Genomic DNA, 17,763 nt, shown 5'->3' with positions numbered 1-17,763 from the left:
GGCAGACTCAGGACTATATGACTGTGACAGCCCACTGGGTAGATGTATTGCTACGCTTTGTATCACCGCTTTCCAGAAGAGGCACACAGCTGACAACCTCTTACGGAAACTGAGGAACATCATCGCAGAATGGCTCACCCCAATTGGACTCTCCTGGGGATTCGGACAACGCCACCAATATTGTGCGTGCATTACATGTGGGCAAATTCCAGCACGTCCCATGTTTTGCACATACATTGAATTTGGTGGTGCAGAATTATTTAAAAAACGACAGGGGCGTGCAAGAGATGCTGTCGGTGGCCCGAAGAATTGCGGGCCACTTTCGGCATTTAGCCACCGCGTGCCGAAGACTGGAGCACCAGCAAACACTCCTGAACCTGCCCTGCCATCATCTGAAGCAAGAGGTGGTAACGAGGTGGAATTCAACCCTCTATATCGCGCTTTTTCAACCAGTGTGCCGTGGCACACTAATGTGCCGCGACCAGTTGCAAGATGTGCCGCGGAGTCAGAGCCGCTTCCTGCACCTTCAGAGCGATCTGTTGGCCCAGGCTCTTCTTAGAGGATCAGTCATGCCCCGGTCGTGACGTATGCCTTGAAGACGCAGCAGTGTGACATCATAGGTCACAGCCACCACGTCTCACCACCCAGCCAGCCCACACATACACACACACACACACACACACACACACACATCTTCCAGTTCCCACCCGCATAAAAAACTTTCCCTGCTCACCACATCCACTCCTGCCCGACCGCCCACTGCTCAGTATTCGCTCTCCACTATGAACAACCCCCGCAACTAAAGGACAGGGAGGAGGACAGCTGACAGATAGGGGCTAATATTAGTTATCTTATTTCTCCTGTGGGGAGCAATAGGATTTATGTGGGGAGCAAAAGGATTTATGAGGGGGAACAATGTGAATAATTTAACAAGATTTATGTGGTTAGCAATGTGATATATTTTTCTGTGTAGGCCAATGTATGTGTGGATTTTTATTTGCTGTGAGGGCCAATGTGTGTGTGTGTGTGTTTTTTCTGTGGAGAACTGATGGTGTGCCTTGGCAATTTTCAAATATTGTTTGGTGTGCCGCGAGTTAAAAAAAGGTTGAAAATCACTGACCTAGGTCCTAAATACATAAAAATAGAAAAATCACATACAGTAATTTGGTGAGAAAACCAGAAATACAGTGTAATTACTTATATGTTTACAGCTAAGCAGCTGGTCCTCATCATACTACCATGATGATGGGTCTATTTTTATGTGGAGGCCTGGAGCTCCATCCAGCCCATTGCTAATCTGGCCCAGTGTGTGTCTATGTGGTAAGTAATATGGGGGAGACTTATCAAAGCTTGGAGAGAGATTAAGGGCAGGGTGCATCAAGCGGTCATGTTATAAAAGGTCAACAATGTCTAGGTTGACATGATAAAAAGGTCAACAGGGTCAAAAGGTCGACATGAAAATGATCAACACGTGAAAAGGTCGACATGACTTTTTCTGGTGTTAAATTTTAAGGGCAGGTTACCGTTCCCAGTTGTAGTGCACGTGGAAGGTAAAGTATGAAGAAGAAAAAAAACATGTCAACCATTTTGAACCTGTCAACCTTTTGACTATGTCGACCGTATGCATGTCAACTATTTGGTGTTGACCTGTTGACTTTCAAACTTGTAACTGTCGACCTATCATCTGGATACCGCATCAAGCATCACATGTTGCATGAGATACATCGCGCCACTGATGGCAAGCACAGCGTCGATTAGTCGCGACGTAGGCTGTGCTTGTATAATTGCCCGTAAAATCACAAAGGACATCTCTCCCAATACCAGCTGTCTGTTGAGATATGAGGACTTTTGGGTTTATGACCCGGGAGTCCTTCTGGCCATGCGCGAGTCGCTGGGAACACTGGGAGGGATAAGTCTCAGGGATCAATATGGAGAGAAGCCCATAGGCTTCTATTATGCAGATGGTGTTGTCTGTTTGGGTCCAAGCTCTGGAAAGTTTAGCTTTCCGGAGCTTGGTGCATATGGGCAGGGCTGCCATCAGAAATTATGGGGCCCAGCACTGTCAAAATAGACAGGGCCCCTTCCTCCAAAAAAAAAAAATGTGATGTCATACATTGTGACGTTACATATAGATGGAGTGTTTCGTACCTACAGGAATGATTTACAGATAGCTGATGCACAGATAAGGCTTGTGTTAAGAAGTCCTCCCTGCTCATCAGCCTGCTGCTGATTCATAAACTGGTGCAGCTCTACAGGCAGAGGCGGATTGGCCATAGGGTTCACAGGGAAGATTCCCGGTGGGCCGACGCACTTGTGGGGCCTGTTTTGTTTGAGGACATGTGGTCCTATTTATAGACAGACATAATGAATAAGATGCAAAATTATTTGCATATATGAAAATGACTTTGCCACTTAGCCTGTGATTGCAGATGATCTAGTGTATGCTCTGTCTGCCTGCTTGATTGAGTGAATAGTGATTGGGATACGCGGTTGGTGTAATAAGCAAGAAAATATATCTTTCTAGAGAATGATATAGTTTCCTAAATTCTGAAGGTGTATCCTATAATGTGCTCATAATATTTAATTGTATTTATTTTTAACTTCTCTTGGTGCTGGACATGCCCACTATCTGGAAAGTCTTGGGGGGAGGGTGCTACTGCCATGGCCCATGGCTAGACTTTACACCTCTGGTGCTGCCCATGTGGGGCCACTAGTACAAATTTTTCCAGGGCCGCTTTTTGTTCCCAATCCGCCCCTGTATACAGGTATTGGCGGTAGAAGCCAGGGGTGGGCCCTCCTCTCTGTTAGGACCCAGGACACCAGTCCTCCCCTGATGGCTGCCCTGCATATGGGGAATATGGTCAAACCTCAAAAGCCGTCAGGTGTGACCACGTTTTTTCTGTGATGCCCAAAGTACCCACCAAACCACTTCTGTCATTTTTCAAACACAGCCTGTTAGAAGCTGATTGGTTGGTACCATGGGCGTAGCTACCATAGGTGCAGGGGATGCGGCTGCTATGGGGCCCGAGTCATCTCTGGGACCCGAGCCTTCCCCTGCACCCAGCTGCTAAGCCCCGGCACTGGCACTTTTTACATTAAAAGTGTGCTGCTGTACCGTGTACACACCTGCTCACCCGGCCGGCTCCGCCTCCCTTGGGAACTAAATAATGCTGGGAGGAGGCGTGGCTGAGTATGCAGGGTCATCCCCGTACCACAGCCACGCCTCCTCCCAGCATCTGTGAGGAGACCAGAGCTGGAGCCGGGCCGGCCGGGAGAGCGGGCGTCTGTGAGGAGATAGGAGCCGGAGCCGGGCCGGCCGGGAGAGCGGATATGACAGCAGTGCAGACGGTGAGTGCTGCTGATAGGCCATTGGGGAAGGGGATCTTTAAGTGGATGGGGGGGGGGGGGGGGAGATCTTTGATTAATCCATATGGGGGCAGATGGTCATGGAATTATGCTATGGGGCCCCAAATGAGACAGCTACGCCCCTGGTTGGTACTTTATCTCTCTCCAAGCTTTGAGAAATCTCCCCCATAGATTGTAAGCTCCAAAGGGGCTGCTTAGTATGTGTGCTTATATATAACTGTTAATAAATAGTAAAAAAAAAAAAAAAGCACTCCATACTGTTAGCTAAAAACATCAGTATTTACGATATTATTTATATATTTTGATTTGCACACATAATTGTAACTTTTTTTTTTTTTTCCTTTTTTTTTTTTTTTCCTTTTTTTTTTTTTTTAGTTGTTTCAGATCCTGTGGTTTCAGGCAGCGAGATATTCATCACATTTTTCAAGAAATTACAGTTGGTAGGTGGCTCCAGTGTATATTATGCTGGTGTTATTTGTAAAGATTAAATTAAATAAATAAAAAATAAAAATCCTGAAACAAAATGTTATTTAGGGTATTCGCATACTGGGAATAATTAATTTTATTTATACAAATTATTTATTTTGTTTATTACCAGTTGTTTATATAGCGCACACAAATTCCGCAGCGCTGTACAGAGAATATTTGGCCATTCACATCAGTCCTGGCCCCAGTGGAGCTTACACTCTATGGGGCTAAGTCAGTAAGGAATTCAGAATTTGCAGTCCTTCTGAACGCATACTGGGAGCCGCCCATCGCAGGGCAAGGCCGCCCAGCACGCTGACCGCCCCCTTGGTAGCAAAAAACACAGGAGGCCCGCCGCCATGTTTCCGATCGCAGCAGCTGCGTGTGATGTGATGTCACACACCATCGCCACGGCCCACCAACCTGGTTTGTTACATGTATATTATGGTACTGCTGATTTTTATTATGTCTTAGAAGTACTGTATTTAATCAAATACAAACGTGTAGTAAATATGTAAGCTGACTGGGGAATCCTAATGTCTTTTTAGGACACATTTAAGGTGTCCACAAGAAAACTGATCATCGGAATGTACTTGCCAGATGGCAGACAGGTGAAAGTTGACACCCAGACGTCGGACACTGCGGACAGAGTGCTGGAGGTAACCTGGGCGCCATCTTTTACTTGGGCGCCCGCCCTTCCCTGTTTGTGTATTCCCATAGTACAGGGGTGGGGAACCTTTGGCCCTCCAGCTGTTGTTGAACTACACATACCAGCATGCCTTGCTACAGTTCTGCTATTTGGCCTTGCTAACACAGTTGCAGGGCATGCTGGGATGTGTAGTTCAACAGCTGGAGGGTCAAAGGTTCCCCATCCCTGCCATAGTAAAAAAAAAAAATATATAGCTTAAGGGCCGAAACACACGAGGCGGCTGGCGCCGCCCGGCAAACACCCGGCCGGCTTTAAACCGCTGCGTGATGTAAAGACGCATGCAGCGCAATGTGTCCTTATACACGGCACGGTCTCGGCCCGGCTGCCGGGTTGCAGCCGGGTCTCACCACTGGAAGGTCCGGCTGCCGGGCGGGCGCCTGGCCGTCTTTGCAGCCAGTAAACCATGTGTGTGAAGGGGAGCTTTCACACACAACGGTTTTTTCCCAAGCCGTGTCTAGCATGCGCACAGCATCACACATGGCTCAAAGCCGTCCTGTGTGACAGACTCTGCCGGTTTCTCCCGGATGGCAAAAAGCCGGACAAAGTTTGTCCGGCTTTTTGCCATCCGGGAAAAACCGGAGTGTGTGTTACAACCCTAACATTAAACAAAAACAGAGAATGAATATGTTGAGTTAATTTGGTTACAGTCAAGGGCTGTCCTCCTTGCCCGTAGTGCTGACATTTTCATAGCCTTTGAGAACAATGCGGGGCAGGGATGATATAGAAGTGTGTGGCCAATTTGGGAGGTGTGGCCATGCACCTCCTAGAAGAAAAAGTCAATGCATTTGTCTCCTGTCAACAGTTGGCTCGGGCGCCTGAAACAAGCCTGGATCCCTGTGCCCCCCTTACCGCATGGAATAAATATATATATATATATATGTACCCCCTCACCGCACCGAATATTTTTAGTTACAGCTCTATATACTTACACATTACTGCATCTTGTACACTCCTCTAGTGATGCAGGGGGCGCCATGATGAAACAATTCACTGTCAATCTCCTCTTCGCTATTGGTTATCAAACCGTTCAGATACCTAGCGCTTATATATTAGGGAGACAGAAGTAATGTCTGAAATATTTTTTTTTCTTTTTCAGGCGGCTTTGTATAAATTACACGTGTCCAGGGAGCTAATGGAATATTTCTGTCTCTTTATTACGCACAAAGCAAGCAACGGCGACTTCACAGGTACCCTCTGTCTCTGCCATCATGTCACTAACACTGCAGAGCACAAATGTTGCTAAATAACGATGCAGCACGTTCCCTGCCCTGTGTTGCAGAGTGAAGGTAGCTATGTGACCGGAAGTCAGGAGACCGCCGGTTACAATACCTCCCCCCAACATCCCGAAGCCTGACAATCCCGCAAGTCGGCATGCCGACTGAAAGGGACTATTCCCACTCACTCACGGGATCCCGGCCACCGGTGAAACATACTCGACACCTGTCAGAGTCGGGATTCCTGTGAGCAAAAGGCGCGAGTGCCCGAAAGGGTGTGGCCTCATCGAAGGGGGCTTCTCGTGAATGCTGCGATCGCGAGCCATGCCCCCCATGTTCTGTCACTGTGGGGGCATGTCCAGCACTCTTCCGTGAATAAATGTTAAGCAGAGTAGTGAGTGACAGGGGGCTTCCCAACTCCCTCCTTCCCCCTGTACCCACTGCGGAACACTGCGGCCCGTGGGTAAGACAGCGGAACGGTGCCTGAGAAAGAATCGGGACAGTTGGGAAGTATTGATGAAGCCGTTTGCCTGTTATTATAATTACAGTCGTTCTATATCGTACATTCTTTTTCTCTGCAGTGGTGAAGCGGCTTGCACACTTTGAAATCCCATTTATGACTATTTGGAACATACATGACGACCGGTTTCAGATTGACATACGCAAGAGGTGAGTGCTGTAGATATTTAATTTTTGCACATTCTAAATCCAATCCACTAATTTAAGTCCTATTTTAAGCAGAACCTAATGGAAATCACTGTGATGTCTGATTTTAATATTCTAAAATCTGTCTTATTTTCATTATTTATTTTTTTGGGCAACAAAGGAAGTCTAACAATCTGATTCTGTGCCGGCATTCTCGCAAATGGTCAATATTTTTAAACTGCGCATGCGTCCAAGTCGCACAACTCGTGTTAGAGAAGTAGAACAAGAGTTTTACAGCGCTACATAAAAGTATATATTGTAATATTAGAGGCATCAATAGTAAATACATAGGGGTATATGCAATTAGCGGCGAATCGCGGCAAATTATCGCCCGTTTTTCAATTCGACAGGCTAATTTCGGCAAGTGGGTGCCGAAATTGACCATATGCAATAAAAAACGGATTCGACAGTCCCGCTGCCGAAAAACGGCCGATTTGACGGATTTGTTCCGTTTTTTTAAAAACGTGTAAAAATGGGAAAAAACTCTGAAAAAAATGGCGTGGGGTCCCCCCTCCAAAGCATAACCAGCCTCGGGCTCTTCGAGCTGGTCCTGGTTCTAAAAATCCGGGGGGAAAATGGACAGGGGATCCCCCGTATTTTTAAAACCAGCACCGGGCTCTGCGCCTGGTGCTGGTGCAAAAAATACGGGGGACAAAAAGAGTAGGGGTCCCCCATATTTTTTACACCAGCATCGGGCTCCACTAGCTGGACAGATAATGCCACAGCCGGGGGTCACTTTTATACCGTGCCCTGCGGCCGTGGCATTAAATATCCAACTAGTCACCACTGGCCGGGGTACCCTGGGGGAGTGGGGACCCCTTCAATCAAGAGGTCCCCCCCCCAGCCACCCAAGGGCCAGGGGTGAAGCCCGAGGCTGTCCCGTCCGTCCCCCCATCCTAGGGCTGCGGATGGGAGGCTGATAGCCTTGAGAAAATGTAAAGAATATTGTTTTTTCCTGTAGTACTACAAGTCCCAGCAAGCCTCCCCCGCAAGCTGGTACTTGGAGAACCACAAGTACCAGCATGCGGGAGAAAAACGGGCCCGCTGGTACCTGTAGTACTACTGGAAAAAAAATACCCAAATAAAAACAGGAGACACACACCTTGAGAGTAAAACTTTATTTCACACCTGCCGACACACACATACTTACCTATGTTGACCCGCCGACTGCCACGTCTCCTGATCCGACGATCCGGGGTACCTGTGAATCAAATTACTCACCTCAATCCAGTGTCCAGATATAAATCCACGTACTTGGCAAAAAAACAAATTGCATTTACCCGAACCAGCGGACTGAAAGGGGTCCCATGTTTACACATCAGACCCCTTTCCCCGAATGCCGGGACCCCACGTGACTGCTGTCACCGAGGTCCCTTCAGCCAATCAGGAAGCGCTACTTCGTTGCACTCACCTGATTGGCTGTATGCGCGTGTGACCTCAGACAGCGCATCGCACAGCTCCCTCCATTACTTTCAATGGTGGGAACTTTGCCGTCAGTGGTGGGGTTACCCGCGGTCAGCCGCTGACCGCGGGTGACCTCACCGCTGACGAAAAGTTCCCACTATTGAGTATAATGGAGAGGCTTTGCGAGACGCTGTCTGACAGCTCAGACGTCCAGCCAATCAGCAGAGTGCCAGGACGTTGCGCTCGCTGATTGGCTGAAGGGACCTCGGTGACAGCGGTCACGTGGTGTCCCGGCATTCGGGGAAAGGGGTCTGATGTGTAAACATGGGACCCCTTTCAGTCCGCTGGTTCGGGTAAATGCGGTTTGTTTTTTTGCCAAGTACGTGGATTTATATCTGGACACTGGATTGAGGTGAGTATAATTTTATTCACAGGTACCCCGGATCGTCTGATCAGGAGACGTGGCAGTCGGCGGGTCAACATAGGTAAGTATGTGTGTGTCGGCAGGTGTGTAATTAAGTTTTACTCTCAAGGTGTGTGTCTCCTGTTTTTATTTGGGTATTTTTTTCCCAGTAGTACTACAGGTACCAGCGGGCCTGTTTTTCTCCCGCATGCTGGTACTTGGTGTTCTCCAAGTACCAGCTTGCGGGGAGGCTTGCTGGGACTTGTAGTACTACAGGAAAAAACAATATTCTTTACATTTTCTCAAGGCTATCAGCCTCCCATCCGCAGCCCTTGGATGGGGGGACAGCCTCGGGCTTCACCCCTGGCCCTTGGGTGGCTGGGGGGACGACCCCTTGATTGAAGGGGTCCCCACTCCCCCAGGGTACCCCGGCCAGGGGTGACTAGTTGGATATTTAATGCCACGGCCGCAGGGCGCTGTATAAAAGTGACCCCCCCGGCTGTGGCATTATCTGTCCAGCTAGTGGAGCCCGATGCTGGTGTAAAAAATACGGGGGACCCCTACTCTTTGTCCCCCGTATTTTTTGCACCAGCACCAGGCGCAGAGCCCGGTGCTGGTTTTAAAAATACGGGGGATACCCTGTCCATTTTCCCCCCGGATTTTTAGAACCAGGACCGGCTCGAAGAGCCCGAGGCTGGTTATGCTTTGGAGGGGGGACCCCACGCCATTTTTTCCCGGGATTTTACCATTCCATCTAAAAAAAAAAATATTTTAAAAAATATATAAATAATACTTGTGCCTCCCAAAAAGACAAACCAAGTACCTAATCCCTTCTAATATAAATAGATATGCTATTACCAATAAAAAAAAAACACCAAAAAAAACATGTTTTAATTTTTTTTTATTAGTTTCACCCACCAAAGTGTGGCGGATTGAAAATGACGAATTTACTGTCTGAAAGCACTGTTGTCGAATTTCCAAACTTCAATTGAATATACTTTTGTCGAATTGCCGCATTTGTACCATTGCAGAAAAGTCGAATTTGACAAAAGTCGAATTTCAAAACGTCGAATTTGGAAAGTCCGTTTTTTTGACGGAAAGTACTGTATTGCATTGTCGATTTTTTTTTTTTTTTTTTTTTTGCGAAAGTCCCGTTTTTCGACAATTTCGGGAATTCGACCGCAATTGCATATACCCCATAGTGGTAGAGGTCTGCAGACTGTTTTATATAATGCACATACAGTAGAACTCCATTTGTGTCTCCTAGGTATATGAATCCCTACACTGATGTGATGTTAATGGGGTGCATAGCGGCTGTTGATCTACTGTATGCACAGGTAAGACGTCATTGCAAATTCTCCCATAGTCTGGTTTGCAGTGTAAGAGCCAATAACTGATGACCACAACCTAGTCCTGGCCTGATGCGTGGTGTATCTCTGTAGTCTCCATAATAAGGCTAAGAAATGACCACTTTAGAACCACAGCCTGTAACCCAGTGGTAGCCAACCCTGGTCCTCAAGAGCTACCAACAGTTCACATTTTCCAGCTCACCTGGCAGGTGCACATGTGAAGTTATTACGAATACGAACTGTCACATTTTAAAAGATCCACAGGTGGACTTTGTGAGGAGACCTGGAAAACTGTTGGTAGCTCTCGAGGACCAGGGTTGGCTACCCCTGCTATAACCTGTTATGGAGAAGACCCATTTAAGAGCCTGGTTTGCTGAAGGGTAATGTTAGATCCTAACAAAGAGGGGTCTTAGATTCACAATAGATCGGATTGGTTCAGTGAGTTAATTTGGTAAAATTACAATAAGGCCTAGACCTGGTTAAGACTGGCATATTTATTGTGTAGGTGATGCATCGTCTTTTTTTTTTTTTTTTTTTTCATGCAACGATGGACATAAAAGAGGAGAAGAGAGAGAAGCATCATACAGTATATCTTGTCACTCCCAGAATTTGGTTAGGAGTCAGTTGGCAGCGGAAAAAATGTATAAGGCTAATTTGGCAGAGTGTTTGTCAGCTTCTTCTAAAGCAGAGGTTCTCAAACTCGGTCCTCGGGGGCACACACAGTGCATGTTTTGCAGGTCTCCTCACAGAATCGCAAGTGAAATAATTAGCTCCACCTGTGGACCTGTTTAAAATGTGTCAGTGAGTAATTAATACACCTGTGCACCTGCTGGGTTACCTGCAAAACATGCACTGTGTGTGCCCCCGAGGACCGAGTTTGAGAACCTCTGCTCTAAAGAATGGTGTAATAGGAAGGGCCATTGGTTCATTAGAGACTGAGCAGAGGAAGAAGAGAGGACAGGAGATTGGATGTCATTCCAGGAGATAGAGCTTGTTGAACAGAAACCACAATCTTTGAGGAACAATCCTACGTGGCCACAATCTCTACCACATAGCCTTTCAAAATTTGGGGTTAATATTGGAAAGCTTAAACTTCTTCAAGGTGTCTCGATGGTCAGCATTTTGATGTTAAAGTTCTCAAATATTTATAACATTGGCTTCATACAAACGCCTTCAGACCAAAACACCCATATAAACAAATATACCCAAATCAAATAAAAATTTAACAAATAAATAAAAGCAACGGATAGGTGATGCTGGAAATTGTTGTCCTGATATCTCTGCTTAATATAAAGAGTTGGTGTCTGACATGCTGGGAGCGGTAGTTCTTGCAGCTGTGTTTAATTTAGAGACGAGATCATGGATAGCCTGGAAGCTGCAGTTATTGTGAAGTGTGTTGACAGATTAAGATTGACCTTGTAAGGTGTGGTTAGTCGGACATTAGTCTTTTCTTTTGCTGAATGGGGGGCTTCCATGTTTGCTTTTCCCAAATCTGTATCCTGCGAGGTGAACATTCTGTGAGAGAAAAGCTGTCATTGGGGGTAATTCCAAGTTGATCGCAGTAGGATTTTTTTTTTAGCAATTGGGCAAAACCATGTGCACTGCAGGGGAGGCAGATATAACATGTGCAGAGAGAGTTAGATTTGGATAGGGTGTGTTCAATCTGCAATCTAATTTGCAGTGTAAAAATAAAGCAGCCAGTATTTACCCTGCACAGAAACAAAATAACCCACCCAAATCTAACTCTCTCTGCACATGTTATATCTGCCTCCCCTGCAGTGCACATGGTTTTGCCCAATTGCTAAAAAAAATCCTGCTGCGATCAACTTGGAATTACCCCCATTGTCTTTTCGTGACTGTGATTTGTGAATAGGTAAGTGATTTCAAACTAAAGATTCATGTTGTCTGCGAACTTAAGGCCAATGTTTTACACCGAAACATGGTAATGGGTAGTTGGCAACTTCTTACGTATCCTTTTTTTTTATTGATAGGAGTTCATTATAAAGACTTATCCAATTAGAAGTGTTAATTTACTACTGCTACTGGATTCCCCTGCGGCTTTACTACTGGACTTGATGCCGGCACACTTATCCCCTGATGCCGGCACTTATAGGGGATTATGCTTCAGGTTTCTCAGGCACACGAAACATAATCCCCAATCGACAACTCTCAGAGCCGTGATAACTCATGGGTTCATGTGTTATCACCCGAAAACGGGACATTTTTAGTCCGAAAAAAAACTGGGCTACAATTCGACAGCCTGATAATCACCATCGGGCTAAAATTGTGATATTAACCCGTTGGTTTTTTTTTCCGGGTGAAAAAATTAATGGGGCTAATAGGATATGTCCCCATAGAAATCTTTATTATATCTTTTATTATTATTATTATTATTATTATTATTATTATTATTATTATTATTATTATTGTCATTATGTTAGTTGCCCCTTGCAGTTATTTTTATTCTTGCATGCTCAACTATCTTGAATAGAATAACACAGTTGCTTTCGTAACACACAAATGAATCAGCAGGTGGGTTTAGCCCACAGAGAAACACTACAGTCTGTCAAGATAAGGGAAAAAGTGGTTAGGGTAGGCGAGGGACAGAGTACACACAGTTCATTGTATTGTTTCAGTTCAATAAAGGAAGCAATTTTAGACGTCTTCTTAAAGAACCTAGTTTATATGCTGACCGCATGACCAACTACAGGTCAGTATCAAACCTTCCTTTTTGGCTAAGGTTATGTAGAAAGAGTTCACAGCTCCACTGGAAACTTGTCTGTCAACCCAAGACATTTCTGATCCATTTCGGTCAGGATTCAGAAGACATAGCACTGAAACTGCCCTGGTGTGTGTGCTTAATAACCCTCCGATGGCAAGAGACAGTGGTGACTGTGCAATCTTAAACCTTCTGGATCTCTCTGCAGCATTTGATACCGTGGACCATGGGATTCTGATTGAGCATCTGAAAAATTTCTGTGGACTGGACGGCACAGCCCAGACCTGGTTCACATAATTTCTCACATGGACAGACCTTCTTCAGGAGTATACTCAATGTCGCCAGTGCCACTGCCATGTGGTGGTCCAAAGGTTCATACTATCTCCCATGATGTTTGCAGTGGTCATGCTACCACTGGGTGAAATAATTAGACGTCATGGCTTGGTCCACTACTGCTATGCAGATGATACACAGCTGTACCTGTCCTTTGCTTCAGCAACAGCCTTAAAATGGCTGTCTAGCCGAGCTCCAGGAGTGGATGAGTGCCAGTTGGCTGCGACTGAACCTTGATAAAAACAGAGGTCCTTATGCTAGGTCACAGGACTACAGCATAGCCAACCAACAGGACTTGCTCTTGGGGGTTCGGAACTACAGAACACTGAACATGTGTGGAATCGTGGCATTGTCCTAGATGATGGCTTGACACTTAAACATCTGGTATCAGCCACAATCAAATCATCATTCTTTAATCTGGGGAACATAACCAGAGTCTAGCATTTAATTCTATCAGGACATCTACAATACCTAAAGCCGTACATGCATATATTTCTCTAATGTCCTAGTGGATGCTGGGAATAGCGGGCTCCGAAGGAGGCTGGGCACTCCAGAAAGATTTAGGACTACCTGGTGTGCACTGGCTCCTCCCACCATGACCCTCCTCCAAGCCTCTGTTAGATTTCGTGCCCGGCCGAGGTTGGATGCACACTAGGGGCTCTCCTGAGCCCTTAGAAAGAAAGTATAGTTTTAGGTTTTTTATTTTCAGTGAGACCTGCTGGCAACAGGCTCACTGCAGCGAGGGACTAAGGGGAGAAGAAGCGAACTCGCCTGCTTGCAGCCGGATTGGGCTTCTTAGGCTACTGGACACCATTAGCTCCAGAGGGATCGACCGCAGGCCCAGTCCTTGGTGTTCGGTTCCGGAGCCGCGCCGCCGTCCCCCTTACAGAGCCAGAAGCAAGAAGAGGTTCGGAAAAACGGCGGCAGAAGACATCAGTCTTCACCAAGGTAGCGCACAGCACTGCAGCTGTGCGCCATTGCTCCTCATGCACACTTCACACTCCGGTCACTGAGGGTGCAGGGCGCTTGGGGGGGGGGGGGGGCCTGAGCTGCAATAAAAACACCTTGGCTGGCAAAAATACCACAATATATAGCCCTAGAGGCTATATATGTGGTAAATTCCCCTGCCAGAATCCAGAAAAAAGCGGGAGAATAGGCCGCTGAAAAGGGGCGGAGCTATCTCCCTCAGACACACTGGCGCCATTTCTCCTTCACAGATCCGCTGGAAGGAAGCTCCCTGGCTCTCCCCTGCAGTCTACACTTCAGAACAGGGTAAAAACAGAGAGGGGGGGCACTAAATTTGGGCGCATTACATATATATATAATATAAAAAGCAGCTATAGGGGACATAACTCAGTTAGTCCCTGCATTATATAGCACTCTGGTGTGTGCTGGCATACTCTCACTCTGTCCCCCCAAAGGGCTTTTGTGGGTCCTGTCCTCATTCGGAGCATTCCTTGTGTGTGTGCGGTGTGTCGGTACGGCTGTGTCGACATGTTTGATGAGGATAATGATGTGGAGGCGGAGCAGATGCCTTTAGAAGGGATGTCACCCCCTGCGGGGCAGACACCTGAGTGGATGAGCTTATGGAAAGTAATGAGTGCACGTATAGACTCCCTATATAAGAAAATCGACGACATGCCAAATGTGGGACAGCCGTTTTCTCAGCTCGTGCCTGCCCAGGCGTCGCATGGGTCGTCAGGGGCTTTAAAACGCCCGCTACCACAAGCAGACCCAGATGTCGACACTGATACTGACGCCAGTGTCGACGACGATGAGTCTAACCTGATGCCCACTAAGGCCATTCACTGTATGATTGAGGCAATGAAAGAGGTGTTAAACATTTCTGATATAACTACTGGTACCACTAAAAAGGGTATTATGTTTGGAGAGAAAAAACTACCCGTAGTTTTCCCCCCATCAGATGAATTAAATGAAGTGTGTGAAGAAGCGTGGGCTTTCCCTGATAAAAAATTGGTAATTCCTAAGAAGGTACTAATGGCGTTCCCTTTCCCGCCAGAGGATAGGTCACGTTGGGAAACACCCCCTAGAGTGGATAAAGCGCTCACACGTTTGTCTAAAAAAGTGGCACTACCGTCTCAGGATACGGCCGCCCTCAAGGAACCTGCTGATAGAAAGCAGGAGGCGATACTGAAGTCTGTATATACACACACAGGCATTATACTTAGGCCAGCTATTGCGTCAGCTTGGATGTGCAGTGCTGCCGCTGCTTGGTCAGATAAACTGTCAGAAAATATTGACACATTAGACAGAGACACGATCCTGTTAACCATAGACCATATAAAAGATTCAGTCTTATATATGAGAGATGCACAGAGGGAAATCTGCCGACTGGCATCTAAAGTAAGTGCATTGTCCATTTCTGCTAGGAGAGGCTTATGGACTCGCCAGTGGACAGGAGATGCAGATTCTAAAAAGCACACGGAAGTGTTGCCTTATAAGGGTGAGGAATTATTTGGGGATGGTCTCTCGGACCTAGTTTCCACAGCAACGTCTGGGAAGTCAGCATTTTTACCCCATGTCCCCTCACAGCCTAAGAAGGCGCCGTTTTATCAGGTTCAGTCCTTTCGGACCCAGAAAAACAGGCGTGGAAAAGGCGGGTCTTTTCTGTCTAGAGGCAGAGGTAGGGGAAAAAGGCTGCAACAAACAGCAGGTTCCCAGGAGCAAAAGTCCTCCCCCGCTTCTTCTTCCAAGTCCGCCGCATGACGGTGGGGCTCCACAGGCGGAGCCAGGTACGGTGGGGGGTCGCCTCAAAAATTTCAGCGATCAGTGGGTTCGCTCACAGGTGGATCCCTGGATCCTGCAAATAGTATCTCAGGGGTACAAGCTGGAATTCGAGGCGTCCCCACCCCACCGGTTCCTAAAATCTGCCTTGCCAATTGCTCCCTCAGACAGGGAGGCGGTGCTAACGGCAATTCACAAGCTGTATTCTCAGCAGGTGATAATCAAGGTACCCCTACTTCAACAAGGCCGGGGTTATTATTCCACACTATTTGTAGTACCGAAACCGGACGGTTCGGTGAGACCCATTCTAAATTTGAAATCCTTGAACACATACATAAAGAAATTCAAGTTCAAGATGGAATCGCTCAGGGCGGTTATTGCAAGCCTGGACGAGGGGGATTACATGGTATCCCTGGACATCAAGGATGCTTACTTGCATGTCCCCATTTACCATCCTCACCAGGAGTACCTCAGATTTGTGGTACAGGATTGCCATTACCAATTCCAGACGCTGCCGTTTGGACTGTCCACGGCACCGAGGGTATTTACCAAGGTTATGGCGGAAATGATGATACTCCTTCGAAGAAAGGGAGTTTTAATTATCCCGTACTTGGACGATCTCCTAATAAAAGCGAGGTCCAAGGAACAGTTGTTGGTGGGAGTAGCACTATCTCAGGAGGTGCTGCACCAGCACGGCTGGATTCTGAATATCCCAAAGTCACAGCTGGTTCCGACGACACGGCTACTGTTCCTGGGTATGATTCTGGATACAGTCCAGAAAAAGGTGTTTCTCCCGGAGGAGAAAGCCAGGGAGTTGTCATCTCTAGTCAGAGACCTCCTGAAACCAAAACAGGTATCAGTGCATCACTGCACGCGGGTCCTGGGAAAGATGGTGGCTTCTTACGAAGCAATTCCCTTCGGCAGGTTCCATGCCAGAATCTTTCAGTGGGACCTGTTGGACCAGTGGTCCGGATCGCATCTTCAGATGCATCGCTTGATAACCCTGTCTCCAAGAACCAGGGTGTCGCTACTGTGGTGGCTGCAGAGTGCCCATCTTCTAGAGGGCCGCAGGTTCGGCATACAGGACTGGGTCCTGGTGACCACGGATGCCAGCCTTCGAGGCTGGGGGGCAGTCACACAGGGAAGAAACTTCCAAGGACTATGGTCGAGTCAGGAGACTTCCCTTCACATAAATATTCTGGAATTAAGGGCCATCAACAATGCCCTAAGTCAAGCAAAATCCCTGCTCCTACACCAGCCGGTGCTGATCCAGTCAGACAACATCACGGCAGTCGCCCATGTAAATCGACAGGGCAGCACAAGAAGCAGGATGGCGATGGCGGAAGCCACAAGAATTCTCCGATGGGCGGAGAATCATGTACTAGCACTGTCAGCAGTGTTCATTCCGGGAGTGGACATCTGGGAAGCAGACTTCCTCAGCAGACACGACCTACACCCGGGAGAGTGGGGACTTCATCCAGAAGTCTTCTAGATGCTGGTAAACCGTTGGGAAAAACCACAGGTGGACATGATGGCGTCCCGCCTCAACAAAAAGTTAAAAAGATATTGCGCCAGGTCAAGGGACCCTCAGGCGATAGCTGTGGACGCTCTAGTGACACCGTGGGTGTACCAGTCGGTATATGTGTTCCCTCCTCTGCCTCTCATACCAAAGGTATTGAGAATTATAAGAAAGCGAGGAGTAAACACCATTCTCGTGGTTCCGGATTGGCCAAGACGAGCGTGGTACCCGGAACTTCAAGAGATGCTCTCAGAGGACCCGTGGCCTCTACCGCTCAGACAGGACCTGCTACAACAGGGGCCCTGTCTGTTCCAAGACTTACCGCGGCTGCGTTTGACGGCATGGCGGTTGAACACCGGATCCTAAAGGAAAAGGGTATTCCGGAAGAAGTCATTCCTACGCTTATTAAGGCCAGGAAAGATGTTAAGGCAAAGCATTATCACCGCATATGGCGGAAATATGTTGCATGGTGCGAGGCCAAAAAGGCCCCAACAGAGGAATTTCAACTAGGTCGATTTCTGCATTTCCTGCAAGCAGGAGTGAATATGGGCCTAAAACTAGGCTCCATTAAAGTACAGATCTCGGCTCTGTCGATTTTTCTTTCAAAAAGAACTAGCTTCAGTACCTGAAGTTCAGACATTTGTGAAAGGAGTGCTGCATATTCAGCCCCCATTTGTGCCTCCTGTGGCACCTTGGGATCTCAACGTGATGTTGAGTTTCTTAAAATCACATTGGTTTGAGCCACTAAAAACCGTGGATCTGAAATATCTCACGTGGAAAGTGGTCATGTTATTGGCCTTGGCTTCAGCCAGGCGAGTGTCAGAATTGGCGG

The 17,763-nt window shown here is 47.2% G+C and overlaps 1 protein-coding gene across 1 annotated transcript in view; it reads left to right on the top strand.

The window, feature by feature from the left end:
* The window catches only part of SNX31 (sorting nexin 31), a 231,823-nt gene that overhangs the window by 85,079 nt on the left and 128,981 nt on the right, over positions 1-17,763 (top strand). Inside the window, exons 4-8 of the mRNA XM_063951353.1 lie at positions 3,742-3,806; positions 4,380-4,490; positions 5,637-5,727; positions 6,336-6,423; positions 9,534-9,603. Coding sequence (XP_063807423.1) covers positions 3,742-3,806; positions 4,380-4,490; positions 5,637-5,727; positions 6,336-6,423; positions 9,534-9,603 — 425 coding nt within the window. The remainder of the gene's footprint in view (positions 1-3,741; positions 3,807-4,379; positions 4,491-5,636; positions 5,728-6,335; positions 6,424-9,533; positions 9,604-17,763) is intronic.

The sequence above is a fragment of the Pseudophryne corroboree genome, chromosome 2, assembly GCF_028390025.1.
Source record: "Pseudophryne corroboree isolate aPseCor3 chromosome 2, aPseCor3.hap2, whole genome shotgun sequence".
Lineage (NCBI taxonomy): Eukaryota > Metazoa > Chordata > Amphibia > Anura > Myobatrachidae > Pseudophryne > Pseudophryne corroboree.
This window is presented reverse-complemented; position numbering and strand designations above follow the sequence as displayed.